The sequence below is a fragment of the Dreissena polymorpha genome, chromosome 4 (genome assembly GCF_020536995.1).
Source record: "Dreissena polymorpha isolate Duluth1 chromosome 4, UMN_Dpol_1.0, whole genome shotgun sequence".
NCBI classification, from domain to species: Eukaryota; Metazoa; Mollusca; class Bivalvia; order Myida; family Dreissenidae; genus Dreissena; species Dreissena polymorpha.
The window spans coordinates 96,944,946-96,960,807 of NC_068358.1; the positions used below are offsets into that span (position 1 = coordinate 96,944,946).

At 34.2% G+C, this 15,862-nt stretch overlaps 1 protein-coding gene across 6 annotated transcripts in view; it reads left to right on the forward strand.

Moving 5' to 3' along the window:
- LOC127879501 (uncharacterized) overlaps nucleotides 1–11,511 on the forward strand; it is a 58,968-nt gene extending 47,457 nt beyond the window's left edge. For 4 of the 6 annotated variants that reach the window (XM_052426360.1, XM_052426363.1, XM_052426362.1 and 1 more), the window contains exon 2: nucleotides 9,699–11,511. In XM_052426360.1, the coding sequence (XP_052282320.1) occupies nucleotides 9,740–11,005 (1,266 nt within the window). In that variant the 5' untranslated portion in view covers nucleotides 9,699–9,739 and the 3' untranslated portion in view covers nucleotides 11,006–11,511. Of the gene's footprint in view, nucleotides 1–4,869; nucleotides 5,134–8,076; nucleotides 8,233–9,698 lie in introns of those variants that run through there. The other 2 variants (XM_052426361.1, XM_052426359.1) reach the window with 2 other exon arrangements.
- Nucleotides 11,512–15,862: the final 4,351 nt, after the last annotated feature.

Sequence of the window (15,862 nt, forward strand, 5' to 3'; positions counted from 1 at the left end):
TTCAGCAAAACACGAAACGCGACCGTTTAAATGTTTAAACGTGACACCCTTAATACACATAGGGTAGTTTTATAGTGTCTTGTCGATCTTTCTAATCTAGGGTTACTGTGCATGTTTTTACGTAGTAATTATAGTATAATAGAGTAGTTTTATAGTATAATTGAGTAGTTTTGATCGAATTCTTTTGAAACAGTGTTGCAAAATGTATTCGTATCTGCGATACGTCAAATGTTCTTATGTAAAGCGCATTTGAACGTGCACTCTTGCATGAAAAGGGCGCTATATAAATCCGGTATAACAATAATAATAATAATAATAATAATAAAAATAATAATAATAATAATAATAATAAAAATAATAACAATAATAATAATAATCATATGACAACAGTCGGTTTTATATGCTATTGTGTCCTTATTCGTGATCTTACGCGCACTATATATAATAATCATAAATAAACTTTATCAAATTGCAAAAGGTGTTGCCAGTGTTTTCATTCGCACATTTAGCATTTCGCTTAATGATTTAACGGGTCTTAACTCGCAATTTTACGTGCATATATTGTCATACATATATTTGACCCAATAAATAAAAGATGATTTTGTTAACGTATTCGCTATCAACAACACTGACAGATCGATGTAGAAGTTCATGTGTGAGAAAATATGGTTCATATTAATAAGTTGTGTTTAATAATATGTTATAATTGTGTTAGTATCGAATTGTTAGCAATACATATGTCATGCTTAGTTAAACTATCATAGTATATTAAATATGTTCTTAGCATCCGTATGTATTATTCGATTAATAGTGGCTAAATTTCATTTTATCCTCATTAACCTATTAAATGCGGTATTGTGTCATACTACAATATTGCTGCCATATGAAATTACTTGATCTAATTTAAAAATAAATAAAAATAAAACTGTTTCATATAAAACTTTTTTTAATCAACGTTTTATGAGTTACTACAATTGCTATTTTAAAGACAATACAAAATGTTCACTTTCGAGTAATTTTTGAGCATCATTCAAATACCAAGAATAATAGTTTTGAGAATTAACCAAAGGTATCGGGAAAGCAAACTACTAGTCTCATGATGGACACCATGTCCCCAACACCACAATTTGGCTGGGATCTTAAACTCACGAATTGTTTATTATTTTTACAGTTTATAAAATGTCCGCTCATAAAACAGATTAAAACGTTCCCCATTTGACGCATGTACATGTATAATCGTTGAGCGTAGTATTGGTGTCCGACGGTTGAAATGTAATTTCGTTAATATTTCTGTAGGTTCCAAAATTAGTTTGAAAAGTGACAAACACCGAATGCGTATATGGATTTATTTATAAAACTAATCGCAATTACATTTCCGCTAGCCCGAAAGAAGGAAAGAAATACGATATGTTAGCAAACAAAATACAATATAGCAAATCCTATTGACCGCAATATTTTAACAAATTGACTAATATAAAGTGATTCTTCTGGTTCGCCTATTTACTCAAAGTTTTTGCCGCAAGGTGAAGTTTTAAGTTCGAATTACTTAATGAAAGGAAAAGCTTATAAAGAAAGTCGTCGAAAATCTAACTAAACTAATTTACAGCCGTCATAAAAAGCGTTTGTTTTTCAAGTCAAAATCGTGTACCTAAATATTATTTGAACACATATTTTAACAGTATTTGAACAATACTTTCATTAATTTAAGTGCCAATATTTCCACCTGTGTGTTGGTCGTTGCTATATACGATCCCCTGTTTTCATTGAAAGCGAGTACTGATATCAACATGTCTTAGGTAGTATTATTGGTTTAAATATATAGTATAAACTTAAGTTGGGGTTTCTACCAATTACGTGCAAAATCGTGTTGCATTAATCTATTGGAAAGCTTTTGCAGTTTATAAAAATAAGCAAACGTTTTGGGGATATACGTAAATACTATTTTGAATGCAAAAATCACATGGCAACTTATATCCTACATCAATCTTTCGCAGCAAATCATTTAAACTTGGACAGTGTGAGTTATTCGAGAAACCTCCTATGAAACATTCCGGTCTAAGGAATGAATTAAATGTGAGCAAGCTAAAACTGAAAATTTAATTTACCCATTTATGCTTAGTAGACTCATCCATTCTTCTTAATTGGATCAATTTATTTCCAAAATAAGGGATGTCTAGTATATTTATTTCTATATTTAGAATATTTGTTATAGAAATTCCTTTAAGCAAACAGTGCATACACTGAAGAGACGCCGCATCATGCGGCGCCTCATCTGGGTCTAAGCTGTTTGCCAAGGCCTTTTTTTCTAGACGCTAGGTATAAAAGGGTTAAAACATCAATATCAGACACTGGCAAGGAGCTACTCTGTTCGCTAATGAGACAATGAAACCTTGCTTAACTTTACAGCGGACAGTGTAGCTCCGGGCCAGTGTAGGGTGCTAGGCTGGTCGCATTTAGCACCGGACCCATTTTCACATGAATTGGCTTAAACCATACAAAACTTCATCAAACACGTGAACAATGACTTAAACATATTTATTTTATTGAAACCCGTCCGACTTTAATAGAAGTATAATCAAAAAGCAATTAAAAAAAAAATAGTACACCACATATGTTTAACAATAACGTATTCATTATTACTTCAACACCCTGAATATTTTTACACGTAATTTTATATTGGGAACTAGCATGCCTATTATCTATCGTAATTTTATAGAACCATGAATAAAATATCTGTCTGTCTGTTTAAGACTGTAAATCTCTGTAAATAAAGTATCCGGAATGCGTTTGGATACTAAGACTGTTATTTGTTATTTTCCGCCCTTCCCCCTTGTAACGATGACCACCGAATGCGTTTATCTCTTTAAATGCGTCATAAGTTCCCATTCCCCTGAAGAACCGATTGCTATTAAACAATCAGTGCCATTTCACGGATTACTTTACACTGGCGGTATGCGTTTGTGGTACCGGAAGTATGTCGTTACTGTGTGACGCATCATTCATGTATCGCTCAAGAGCGCATACGGATTCGATCCTGCAATGCTTAAAAGTTTAGCACAATGTCTATTTTCTATTTCAAATCAACATTTTTTTAAATTATTTAATCTGAAATTTCATTTCATAATCTGTAAGCATGTTTCAACAGATTCTGAAAGCTTTATAATAGCGTCGTCCTTTAAATAGCAACATGTTAACGAGCATTCAACACGTTTGTAATTTGTGATCACCAGAAGATGTTTAAAATAGCCTCAGATGGCTTAATATGTTGCAGTTATTTTATTTTGAAATATGAAATACATAAATCATCATAAAATTATGGCATATGTAAAAAAGGGCGTGATTGATTGCAAAATAATATCTTATTTCATTAACTCCGAGACAAAATGAATGCGTTCCGCAAGCTCATTCGCATTCATATTTGTAACTTTAATTTTAAGATCTTTGAAATGTTATCAATTTTCCGTATCAAAGGAGTGCCTGAATAGGATTTGTGTTTACTTTCATTTAAATTGAATAAGTGTATCAAAATCAATAGCAATATGAACTTTTTTTTTCAATATATTGGCAAACGAAGGTAAATATAATCAATTTTCCATCAATCTCGACGTTGCAAGCATCACCATGATAATGAAGAAGATAATGATACTGACGATAACGATTATGGCGATGTTGTTGTTGTTGTTGTTGTTGTTGTTGTGATGATGATGATGATGATGATGATGATGATGATGATGATGATGATGATGATGATGACGACGAAGACGACGAAGACGACGACGATGATGATATTGATGATGATGATGATGATGATGATGATGATTATGATGATGATGATGATGATGATGATGATGATGATGATGATGATGATGATGATGATGATGATGATGATGATGATATTTGATGATGATTTTGATGATGATGATGATGATGATGATGATGATGATGATGATGATGATGATGATGATGATGATGATGATGATGATGATGATGATGATGTGATGATGATGATGATGATGATGATGATGATGATGATGATGATGATGATGATGATGATGATGATGATGATGATGATGATGATGATGATGATGATGATGATGATGATGATGATGATGATGATGATGATGATGATGATGATGATGATGATGATGATGATGATGACGATGATGATGATGATGATGATGATGATGATCATGATGATCATGATGATCATGATGATCATGATGATCATGATGATCATGATGATCATGATAAACTTTATTTTATATTCCAGTCGTAAAATCAAATAAATTAAGCGACGCAAGATTGGCATAGTCTATATTGTCTCGTAATTCAATTTGTTGGTTGGTTTCGAATTTCGTTTTTTTGTCTATAATAAATAACTTCTGACCTATATGCGTCATATTTCTCGTCTTTGGTTTTCAATTTCAAACATTATCCTTGTTTCTGTATTAATCCTTAACCTACATTACAATTGTGATAGTCAATGGATAATTGTATTTTCCTAATTGGCTTTTGCCCACTAGTATTACTATTTTAACCATGATATTTTATACTATATTTTGCGTATCGCTCATTACTTCAAATTTGAGGCAGGTATTTATGATATATTAGCCTTACAGAGCGAGACATTAATTAACCGAGCAAGTTAATACATAACGCCCACCGACAGTCGTATTCGCATGATTTTGTTTCAAATCAAATACCATGGACAATACCAGCTAAGGTATCGTACCAATTACATTTTACTTTATGAATCGTCAGGTTTCAAAAAAAGCTAATGATCGCCGCTTTCAGTACGCACGCTTTAATCAGTTTGAAATGATCAGAGGTTTTGACTGAGTGTAAGTGAAAACTTCAAACTATTTTAAAACGGGTTTTCGATCGTAGCTTTTGAGTCTATTTAACTCGACAATAGAAACAGTGTAATAATAGTTTTTCAAATGAGTTAATACAAAGTACTTTCGATGTATTTGTTTGTGCTAACTGTATGGAACGTTGAACAATGACAGTTCACACGTGAACGCGCGCGTTTCTATGAGAATAAATATTTTCTATTATAGTTTTTTTGTTATTGTTTGTTTGTGGGGACAATTTTAATTATGTAACGTTTTAAGGATACATCGAAGGCATTGTGTAAGTAAAATTTTGTGTTTTTTACTTTTAATTTCCATATTATGGATAATAGTTTTTTTTAAGCTGGTGTTTAAATGGGACGTATACTTGTACGTTGCTACAGACTGCTCTTACTTTACGAAACAAAACTAACGATGTATAGTTAGTACTCAAAATCTGTAAGATATTTCTTAAATGGACCGTTATTTAGACAGTTTTAAACAGTTTTATACATCTTTATCATTTTTTGAAGTTGAGTATTTATCAATCGATCAATGGAATATGCTGTAACTTGTTGGTCATTAATTACATTAAATTATACTATAAAATATATTATCGATAAGTCGGGGCTTTAAGATACAAACATACTGTACTGTTTAGGTGGTTGGAAAATGTCTAAAGGGTAATATATCTGTAGTGGGTTTTATGGTGGGGGGGGGGGTTATATCCGGTGGGATAATGTCCGTGCACCAAAGTGAAATTATTTTTGAAAGAGATTTTGAAGATCAAAATGTTGAGTTAAAGTGATATTATGGGCATCTAACTGTTTATATGTGTCTATCGCTACCTTTGTTTATTTTTGGTGTTTTCACTTCATATACACTTATATTTGTTAATGCAGCATCAACATACTAAAACAATATCCCGGAAAGAGAAACATAATGCATTTGAATAACAAACGGACTTTCGTTTGACAACTGATCATGCATGTACGATGTGACACAATTTTGTTTTACGGATCATTTCGGCTTACAGGACTCACCAGTCACGAAAAATATCGAATATAAAATATATTTTTTATAAACAACTGGTAGCAAGATGAGTTGCAGATAATTAGTCAATAACCACATTTTAACTAACTCTTTTAATCTGTTAATTCTTTCCAGCTCAATTCAACAGTGAAAAATGCCCATAATATCACTTTAAGTAATTATATACATAATAGCTTTACGATATGAACGTTTGTTATTTACCGTATCGCATACTGGTTATGTACGATACTGAATAAGCAGTTGTTTTCTTATTAAAATAGATCGCAAACTCGAATATTTTACAGAAGAAACATTAACAACTTTATCGTGGATATATGAGAGTGTTCTCTACCAGTTTGAAAGGACACTATTGGAAAAAGACTTATCTTTTGTACAAGGCTGCGTTTTTTTCTGCAATTATCTCTCAATCAACAAAAGTTGCCATTTGAAGCCGTCATGTAAACAATTCACTATTGATCTTGAACAATTACCTATTGATCTTTAGAGAAAACATTTCTTTTGCATGTGCACCATTTAACAACAAGGATCGAGAGCGAAAACAAATAGTATTTAAACGGAAAGGAATTATTAAAATAATGTGTTACGTTCGATTATATATATTAATATGCATGCTACTGTTTATTCTTCAAACAATCAAAGATACAAAATAATGTTCTCAATTTTTCAAATAAACAATCTTAAAAGGTATCCCGAGATAAGTGCAGCATTAAAGTATTTCACAAAATGTGTTATATCATACACGAACCTAACTGATATATGTGTTTTTGTTATACACAACAACAAGGCGATAACAAATATGTTTCGATACACGAAGTCGCCGATGCGATTTTCCCGATTTAAAAAAGAGGTTTTTGTCGATAAAAATTTACCAAATAGTTTTGTTGCCGATACCAATATTCGTTAAGCAATGTATTTTGCATTCATTATAATGGTGCTTGTTCATATATTCCAAGCGTCTGCGTATTGTTTTTCACCATGGTAACAACTGTGATTTTTTTAAAGTCTTTTGGCTTTACAGTAAATTCTAAGTTTTTGTCGGGCCCTTCTTCAGGTGAAAGTACAAATATTTATTTCTAATAATCTATTTGGAGAACACAAAATTAATAGAAAAAAGGTATTTGCCCCCAGCTAAAAATATTTGTCAGCTGATTAACACATTATATTAAGGGCCCAATTTGAATACCAATTGGATATGCTGTTGGGGACCCGGCCGTGGTATTATATTCTTAAAATTGGGAAAGAATTGTAAATTCTAATTTTTAAACTCCATTTAAACAAGACGTATTGAGGTGTTTTAACAATCTCAGAATTTCTATGATTAGATAGTTATTATTGTCCTTCATGACTGTGGATTTGTGTTAAACGTTCCTGGATTAAAATGTATAACGTGTATAACATGAAAAAATACGACTGTACGACTGAGCTTTGTAGTACTACTTACACTGCTGCTGCAGGTGCCACTGCTTTTCTACCGCTGCTGTTGCTAATACTACTATTACAACTACTACTTCTACTACTACTACTACTACTACTACTACTACTACTACTACTACTACTACTACTACTACTACTACTACTACTACTACTGCTACTACTACTACTACTACTACTTCTACTACTACTACTACTACTATTACTACTACTACTAGATTTACAATTCATGCTGCAACGAAAACAACAACAACAACAACAACAACTTACTACCTACCATAACTATTACTTCTACTGCTACTACTACTACTACTGCTGCTGCTTCTGCTGCTGCTGCTGCTGCTGCTACTACTACGACTACTACTACTACTACTACTACTACTACTACTACTACTACTACTACTACTACTACTACTACTACTACTACTACTACTACTACTACTACTACTACTACTATCTCTATTACTACCACTTCTTTTGTTTCGATACCAGTACATCTTCTTTATCATTTCAATTACATTTTATCAAAAGGCTCCATATATTTGTACTGATATGAAGTATTGCCTACCGAATTTCCGCGCCAACTGGTTAATAACATTCAAACATTACACGGATTTCAAATTAGCCCACAAGTAGCTTATTTGCTTAAACCATCGTCTTGATGTACTTGTTTAGTTTGTTTTCGGAGAGGTTTGTCAATATTTGCGTTTATTCTTAACTTCTTGATATTTTATTGATAACCAAAGTCTATATTAAAAGTGAAAGCCCGTTGTTTAAGATATAGTTGAACGCTATACGCAACGAATGATTCAATTTAGATAGAGGCATTTGATGATGAAATTACAATAGCTGGATAATAAATAATATAATTGTTAAATTTCAGATAAATTTGAGTTTGTCATTTTTCTACTAAGTGGTAAGTACAGATAGATTCTTGTAACCTAGTGAAACGTAAGGATTTGCTTTAAAATTATGCGCTTAAACCAATCCGTTCGTTAAGTTCAATGTGTAAGTTAATGTAACTCTAGTAAACGATTAGTCTTTATGATACATTCTTACTTTCGAGAAACATTCACACGAGACGATAAAGTAATAGATCAACACACACCAAAACATAGCGATAAAGTAATAGCATACATATATTTTATAACGAAAATATTATATTTTTATAATTTTCATTATAATACGGGTGCGAATTACTTCAAAAATACAAATATAACTAATTTAATGGTAAGTTGTGCATCGATATATGAGTCGCGTTTTGAGAAAACTGGGCATAATGCATGTGTGTAAAGTGTCGTCCCAGATTAGCCTGTGCAGTCCACACAGGCTAATCAGGGACGACACTTTCCGTCTTTACTAGGTTTTCGTGTAGAAGAGACTTTCTTTGAACGAAAAATACCATTAAAGCGGAAAGTGTCTTCCTTGATTAGCATGTGCGGACTGCACAGGCTAATCTGGGACGACACTTTACGCACTTGCATTATGCCCAGTTTATCTGATCGACATTGATGCATTCACAGCTTTTTGCATCGCATTAAAAGATTGAATGTATTCTTTATTGTACGGTAAACATGTCTGCTTTAAAACTATATACTTATACTTGCATGATTATACAACTGTATGCTGTTACTTTTATTTTAATTTTATTTTGTGTAAGATCTTTTTTTAATTCTATTGATAATTCAAAAGTTTAATTGTGATAAAAGAAAACTGGAACAAACATTTAATATTCAACATTCCTATAAAATTGGTGAAAAATTAACGAGTAACGAATTGGCAATAACAAGAGTGGATAGAATGGCCAGTTTTACTAATGCGTCCACAATAACAAGTCAATAACAGCTACTCGTTAGGTCGTTTGTTATCTCAATTTTAATGAATTTCTTACATCACATTAATTGTATTGCCGAACAATCTGTTCTTCAAATAATAATCATTGAAAAATTCCGAACCGTTTCTCATTTGTTATATTGTTACTTTTGAATGTGTTAGCCATTAGTATTGCCTTGGGATAATGACGTGCTACATTTGAAACGATGGCTTAATCTTAATAATGTTTCTTAATCGTATTTGAATGATTTTAGTAAAGAAACTTAACCCCGATCTTTTAACTTTGAAGCAATATTTATCAACTAACGATTGTGGAGTTGAAAGAAAATAAAAACATTAACAAACAGATTTTCATGTAAAATAAAACGCTTTGATTTAATTATGATGTATCTTATGTAGCATTCGTGGTAATATTGATTTTTTTATAATAAAATAGAACTTGTAATGTCAGTTACGTGTTTACCTAAGTACCATACTATTAACGGCACAAAACCAACATCCTGAACCACAATTCAATTAAATTAATGTAAAAATACATCTGTGTTTCAGAGGAAGCGGCTGGTACATTTTGAGATTAAGTCGTCGACGCTATGACAAGTCGACGCAAAATGACGGAACGTGAAGTGAAAGCTCGCATGCTGAACAAGAAAGAAGAACGCGTCCTGGCAAAGACTTTTGGAACGTTAAACCTAGAAATGGGCTTCATGTACAACGTGCTCTCTCTGCACGTACGTACGGTGAAGGCCAACTATAAACGTCTGAGGGAACGCGCGGACAAACTGAGATCAAACCTTTCGCCACAAGATATTACGATGTTACGCAAGCTTGAGGAAGAGGGGAAATTTAAGCCGGCCTCGACCTTTAACGTGAACGCTGCGATGAAGATCGCTGCTGCCGCTCATAGACTGAATATATATCCAGAAGGAATCAAGCGGTCAAATACGACCATGTCACATAAGCGGACGAACGATAAACTACTTTCAAGAAGATCACTCACGGAATTTAGTTTTAGCAAACCTCGCAGTAACTCAGTGACTGGTGTTTTCATCGACGCCCCTCAGCCTGATACTATTGTCCGACGAAGCTCCGTCGATTTAGACCGTAGCACGATCCCGGCGATTCGACCCGTGAGCGCCGCGGTCGGGCCTACCTCTAACCTGGAACAAGACCCCACAAACGGTAGTGCATCGGCGAGGAAACCCGAAATTATCCGCCCTTCGACGTCGAACGTTGTTGAACGTGAGCACTCAACGTTGTCGAAAGTGTCGTTTAAAACGGCAACGCCTAGAAACTCGTACCAGGAGTTTTCTACACATGACCAAACGCCACACGATAAAACAAAAAAGAAATCCGCACACGACAAACTCCTGCTAATGGACGTTACCGACGAGTCCTTAGACTCTGGACGTCAACGAATATTTGAGGATAGGCGTCAAGAGCTTTTGAATGACGAGCAACAATTCTTAAAGACCCTTGTGAAGAGAAAGAACAGCTTTCTGGGAAGAATTGACGAGTATCTGCAAGACAACCCGCCGGCAAAATTCTCCGCGCCGCTGATGTCAATCGATATTCCTCAGCTTAAAGCTGTCGTTAATCTCGACGACGAAGAAGAAATCATGAAGCACAGCAGACGCCGACGAAACGTGCGCACGTATGACGTCAGTAGGACATTTACGTCAGAGGAGGAGTATAAAGCGCACGAAAAGGAACTTTGGAAGGACATGAACAAGACGCGATACTTGCGGGTGCCCGATGACAAGTTGGATCTTAGTGGTGTCGTGACGCTTGCTAAGGACCAGATGCGGATGTTTAAATCACTTCATCTGCAGGAACAAAATCGGATAGTTGCGAAATAAATATAATCTAGTTTCATTGATTAAAACTAACAAAGCCTTTTCGATGTTCGTTGAATATTGGCTTCTTTTCATGTTTTAGGTTATTGGGTATTAAACAACGATATTTGTTATTTGTAAATAGAACTGTTTGATACTTATCATTTACAAATTCCTTTTAAATATTTTAAAAAAGGGCAACATGCCTTTATGCGCATATGTATTCAAACCAGTGATTGTGTTTCAATTGAATAAAAGATCTTGAATGAAATTTGTTTAAAAATATATTTTGATACATATTTAACTCATTTTTTATAATTGAATACGCGAGTATCGATTTAAAAACCGCGTGAATTTTATATAATACATGCTTTTATATTGTATAAACAATGAATGCTAGATATGTGTTTAGTTCATTTGTTAGAAAAATATTATTTTAAATGTTAGGAGGTTTTTCAAATTGTTGTAAACGTACATGCAGTTGTGTAGTTGTATTGTTTGCATATGTAAGTAATAAACATGCAACACTAGTTTATTCTTTCAAGGGAGATAACTGCACCGAAATACTCGTTCTTTGACGAAGAATTGTGTACCTTTATACGGATACAATTCTGGTGAATTCTTATGAAATCGATCGGGGCAAGTGAAAATATAGAAAAACAAAAATATGTAATTTGAAAGAATGAATTAATAAATGAGTGAATGAATAAATAGATGTATACATGTATAAATGAATTAATTAATCAATCAATCAATCAATAAATCACGACAATTTTAAAATGAACAGAGTGTACACAATTTGCTATATGAGAAATGAAAAATTGCTTTTGCATTAAATAAATACATGAAACATATAAGAATAGTGCAATCCTTTCATATTTCTTTACCTGTATTGATACACATTTTTGATGTGGTCGTCGATTTTAACATTTCACGAATGGTATAAAAAATATACTTTTTAAATGGCAATTATGCTTTACTTGCAGCGTTTGAAAATATGCCTATTCATATTACAATAAAATGTGTTTGAAGACACTTATATTGATAAATATAATATTCAAGTCAATTATTGAATATCTTTTTAATCGATTGAATTCCTATAAGCCTTATTATTGGACTAAGAACACTCGTATTAGCCTCCGGTCTTTTTTATTCCAATAACACATCAACTATGAATTCAACTTATTAACAAGATGACAATTTAAACAAGTGATGATTAATTCTAAGCAAATTATTGACTTGATGAATGTTGAGGTACTAAAAAAGTTTCCGGACACAGGCCTAGCAAAAGGCGTCAACTCTGCTTTCTTTGGTAGAGAAACTGACTAAGGTTTTTCGAGCGCTGACAATAAGATTCGTACAGTTGAGGTTGGCGTGTCAAACAAATAAACGAAATCCTTTTTCATACGGCATATTGTCAATATGATTAAACGGGTTTTAACTTTTGTACTGAGTAACATAAAGTAAGCATAGTCAGACAGATTGATTGACATAACAATAGTTAACAATAATAAACTGATAATATTAACTGATACATAAGATTTTTTTCGCAATCCATAAGACTTTGGGAAAAATAATTTCACTATAGTGTACGACATAAGTATAATATATGCGAGTCATTTGCTTTTTTATTGTATAAAGGTTTAAGTGTTAATTGTTTGGTGATATATTTTTTTATATCAGACGAGGTATTTGCTTCCCCTAGTCCCACGTAAGAAACCAGACGACAGTTTCTTGTCGATTTTTTTTCGCTTACTTTTCTTAGGGGTAAATACTTTCAGTTTCTGACAATATTGGATTTCACTGAAACATCATATGTGTTAATATCTGCATCATTTTCATGAAAAAGGCCAAAGCGCGAGTATTGCACATATCCTAACATTAATTGTTAATTGTTTTAGATTAATTCCGTATTTCACAGAAAAGTTCATATTAATTAATTTGCATTCGTGTCTTTCTTGGAGTTTGTTTATTTGCTTATATACGAGATATTCTGTATATACTGGTAAAACATTTTTGTGTTACTAAGATTAAAAATTGTATTTCATAAATAAACTTACCTGGAATAACAGTGATGATACTCTTTTTCTTGATCCGCATTTTAGACTTACCCTACAAGTCAGTGAGCTTGTCAATCTCTTGCACGACGGTTACATTACATTCACCTCTGTTTTGGGCTCAGAACGGACTATTGTTATGAAAGCGTCTCATTCATGTCATGATCATTACAAGCGTTCATCATTGAGGTTACTGTATACTAAACAACCTCTTGCACGACGGTTACATTGCATTCACTGCATTAAAGAAAGCCATATCATACCATGATATCTTATATCAGTCTTAATTCATTATTATAAAATTGATATGGTTTTTGATGTTAAGAAACCAACATACATACACACGTCGAAGCAATTCCTAACGTCACTCAATAAAAATTATGTTCAATTGCTTACATTTGTGAAGTGCGTGGAATGATTCCATCTGCGTAAATGGGCAATAAAATAGTTCCAAAGAGTTGCATTAAAACTCGCAAGTTTTTACACGATTTATCGTACATTTAAAAGTCATATTTCTTAATTTAATGCATGCGATCTTAAATATCCAATCAAATATACATTGAATGCGTTTGTTCGGTTTTACCTATTTTATAGGCAAAATGGCAAGCTGAGCATTTCGCAGAGTTGTATGTGAGAGCAAGGAACGACAACTCTGCGTGGAGATTGTGAGCTTTTACGAAAAGCTGCGAGCAGGTGCGCGCTGCTCATGCGCAGTCATATAAGCTTATTTCCTATTTTTCCTCAGATAAACAATTCTCTTTTTCTTGCGAAAGTGTTCGCATCGTTTTTATTTTACCGCGATTATTATTAGACTTTGTAATTATCTTCGAGTTTTAATCAGATGTCAAAGTGTTTATGCACTGGTTTGTGTCATTATGGCGAGTTGTCATTCGCATGAGGACGGAGAAATTACGCCTGAAACAGACCGGTATTCAGATGGCGACGGCGAGCTGGCAAATATGGCGTCACCACGTGCGGAAGAATTGTAGAGCAAAAATGAACCCGCACAGTCGTTAGCTGGTGCAAAACCCGCTAATTCTCGGCATTGCAAGGAAAATTGTAGCAAAAAGTCCAAGAGATATGCTGACCTAACCATTGATGGACCTCTTTGCGACCTTTCAGAACAATCAGACTCTACTGTTTTGCACATGGATGCCACACCCACAAGCGTTTACTCTCGATGCTCTGTCCATTCCCTGGCACAATCTATTTGCTTATGCATTCCCGCAAACTCAGTTAGTGTCCAGAGTACTGTTTCACATGCAGAAGTATCAATGCTCAGTCATACTGATTGCCCCTCAGTGGCCCAGACAACACTATTATCCTCAGTTGCTGAAACTGCTCATAGCCAACCCAATACAATTAACATGCAGCCAGATATTGCTGACGCAATGTAAGAGGAGAGTCTCACACCCATGTCCAGAAACACTCCATCTGACTGCATGGCTGTTATCGACAAACGTTTATCATCAGATGGCCTTTCTAAAAAAACTATAAAATTACTTCCCAAGTCCTGGCGTAAAGGCACACGGAAAGATTATTGCAGTAAATTCAAGCAATTCGATAGCTGGTGTCGTAAAAGGGAAATTGATCCATATCTTGCCTCTTCAGCTAATTGTTCTGATTTTCTTACAAATTTGTTTAGAAAAGGTCTTAAATATAGAACAATCAATGGCTATAGATCTATGCTATAAGCAGTTTTGGCACCTGTGGGCAATACCCCAGTTGGCCAGCATCCTTTTATCATCAGGTTACTAAGGGCAGTTTTCAATGAACGTCCTCCTTGTAAAAAATTTGTACCTGAATGGAATCTTCTTCTTGTTTAAGAAAGCCTTAAAAAGCTCCATTTGAGCCTCTGAAGGATGCATCTTTACGTCATTTAATCTGGAAGGTCTGTTTTTTATTGACAATAACTACCTTCAGAAGATGAAGTAATCTACACTCGCTGACCTAAGTGAAGTATGTGTCAATGTCTAAAGAAAAGGGGTAACATCAGAACCTGCTTGTCTATACAAGATAGGAATATACATAGTGATAGGATTATTTTTGTGCCAGCTTTGTGTACAAACAAAACTTTGGACCCCAAGAGGGCTCTTTTGTATTATTTGAGGACAAAACAGTTTAGAAAGTCAAGCTCTGGGCAAGAGGTTGTGAAATTGTTTCTTGCAATAAAAAAACAACACATAAACCAGTTTCAGTTCAGACCATATGAAGACGGTTGGATAGTGTCATTAATACCCGCAAATACATCGACTCCGATCGAAGTACGTTCTGAAAAAATGTGACTAAACGGGCTCGAACTGTTTGAGAACGGAGTGATCGTAGTAGCAGCGTGTTACGAACTGTCTTCGAACTTTGTGAACGGCCTGAAACGGGTTTGAACGGGAGAGGTGTTTCAGAACTTTGAGCCTACTCAATATTTTCTTCAGATCATCCCGTTCTACAATTAAACGTAGTAACAACGTACTGGAAACGGAATGGACGTACTAAGAACGGATAGGTCGTACTAAGGTCGAGTTAGGAACGTGCCAGAACGTAGTGCAATCGGACCGAAATTACCTGTACGATGCCACACAGATCGAGTCTGTTTCTAGTCCGTCCAAACCGTTCTCAGACAGACCGACCCCATTCGCACTAGGTCTCAAGTACGATCTTGTTTCGTTAAAATAAATAGAAACTAAAAGATAAGTTCTTACAACGTTTGCAACACGTTCTACGAGTTCTCAGTAAGTTCTTAGTACGTTGTACTCGTTTTATGGAGTTCACAGTAGGTTCGATGTACGTTGTACTCGTTTGATGCAGTTGTTACAACGTTCGAACCGTA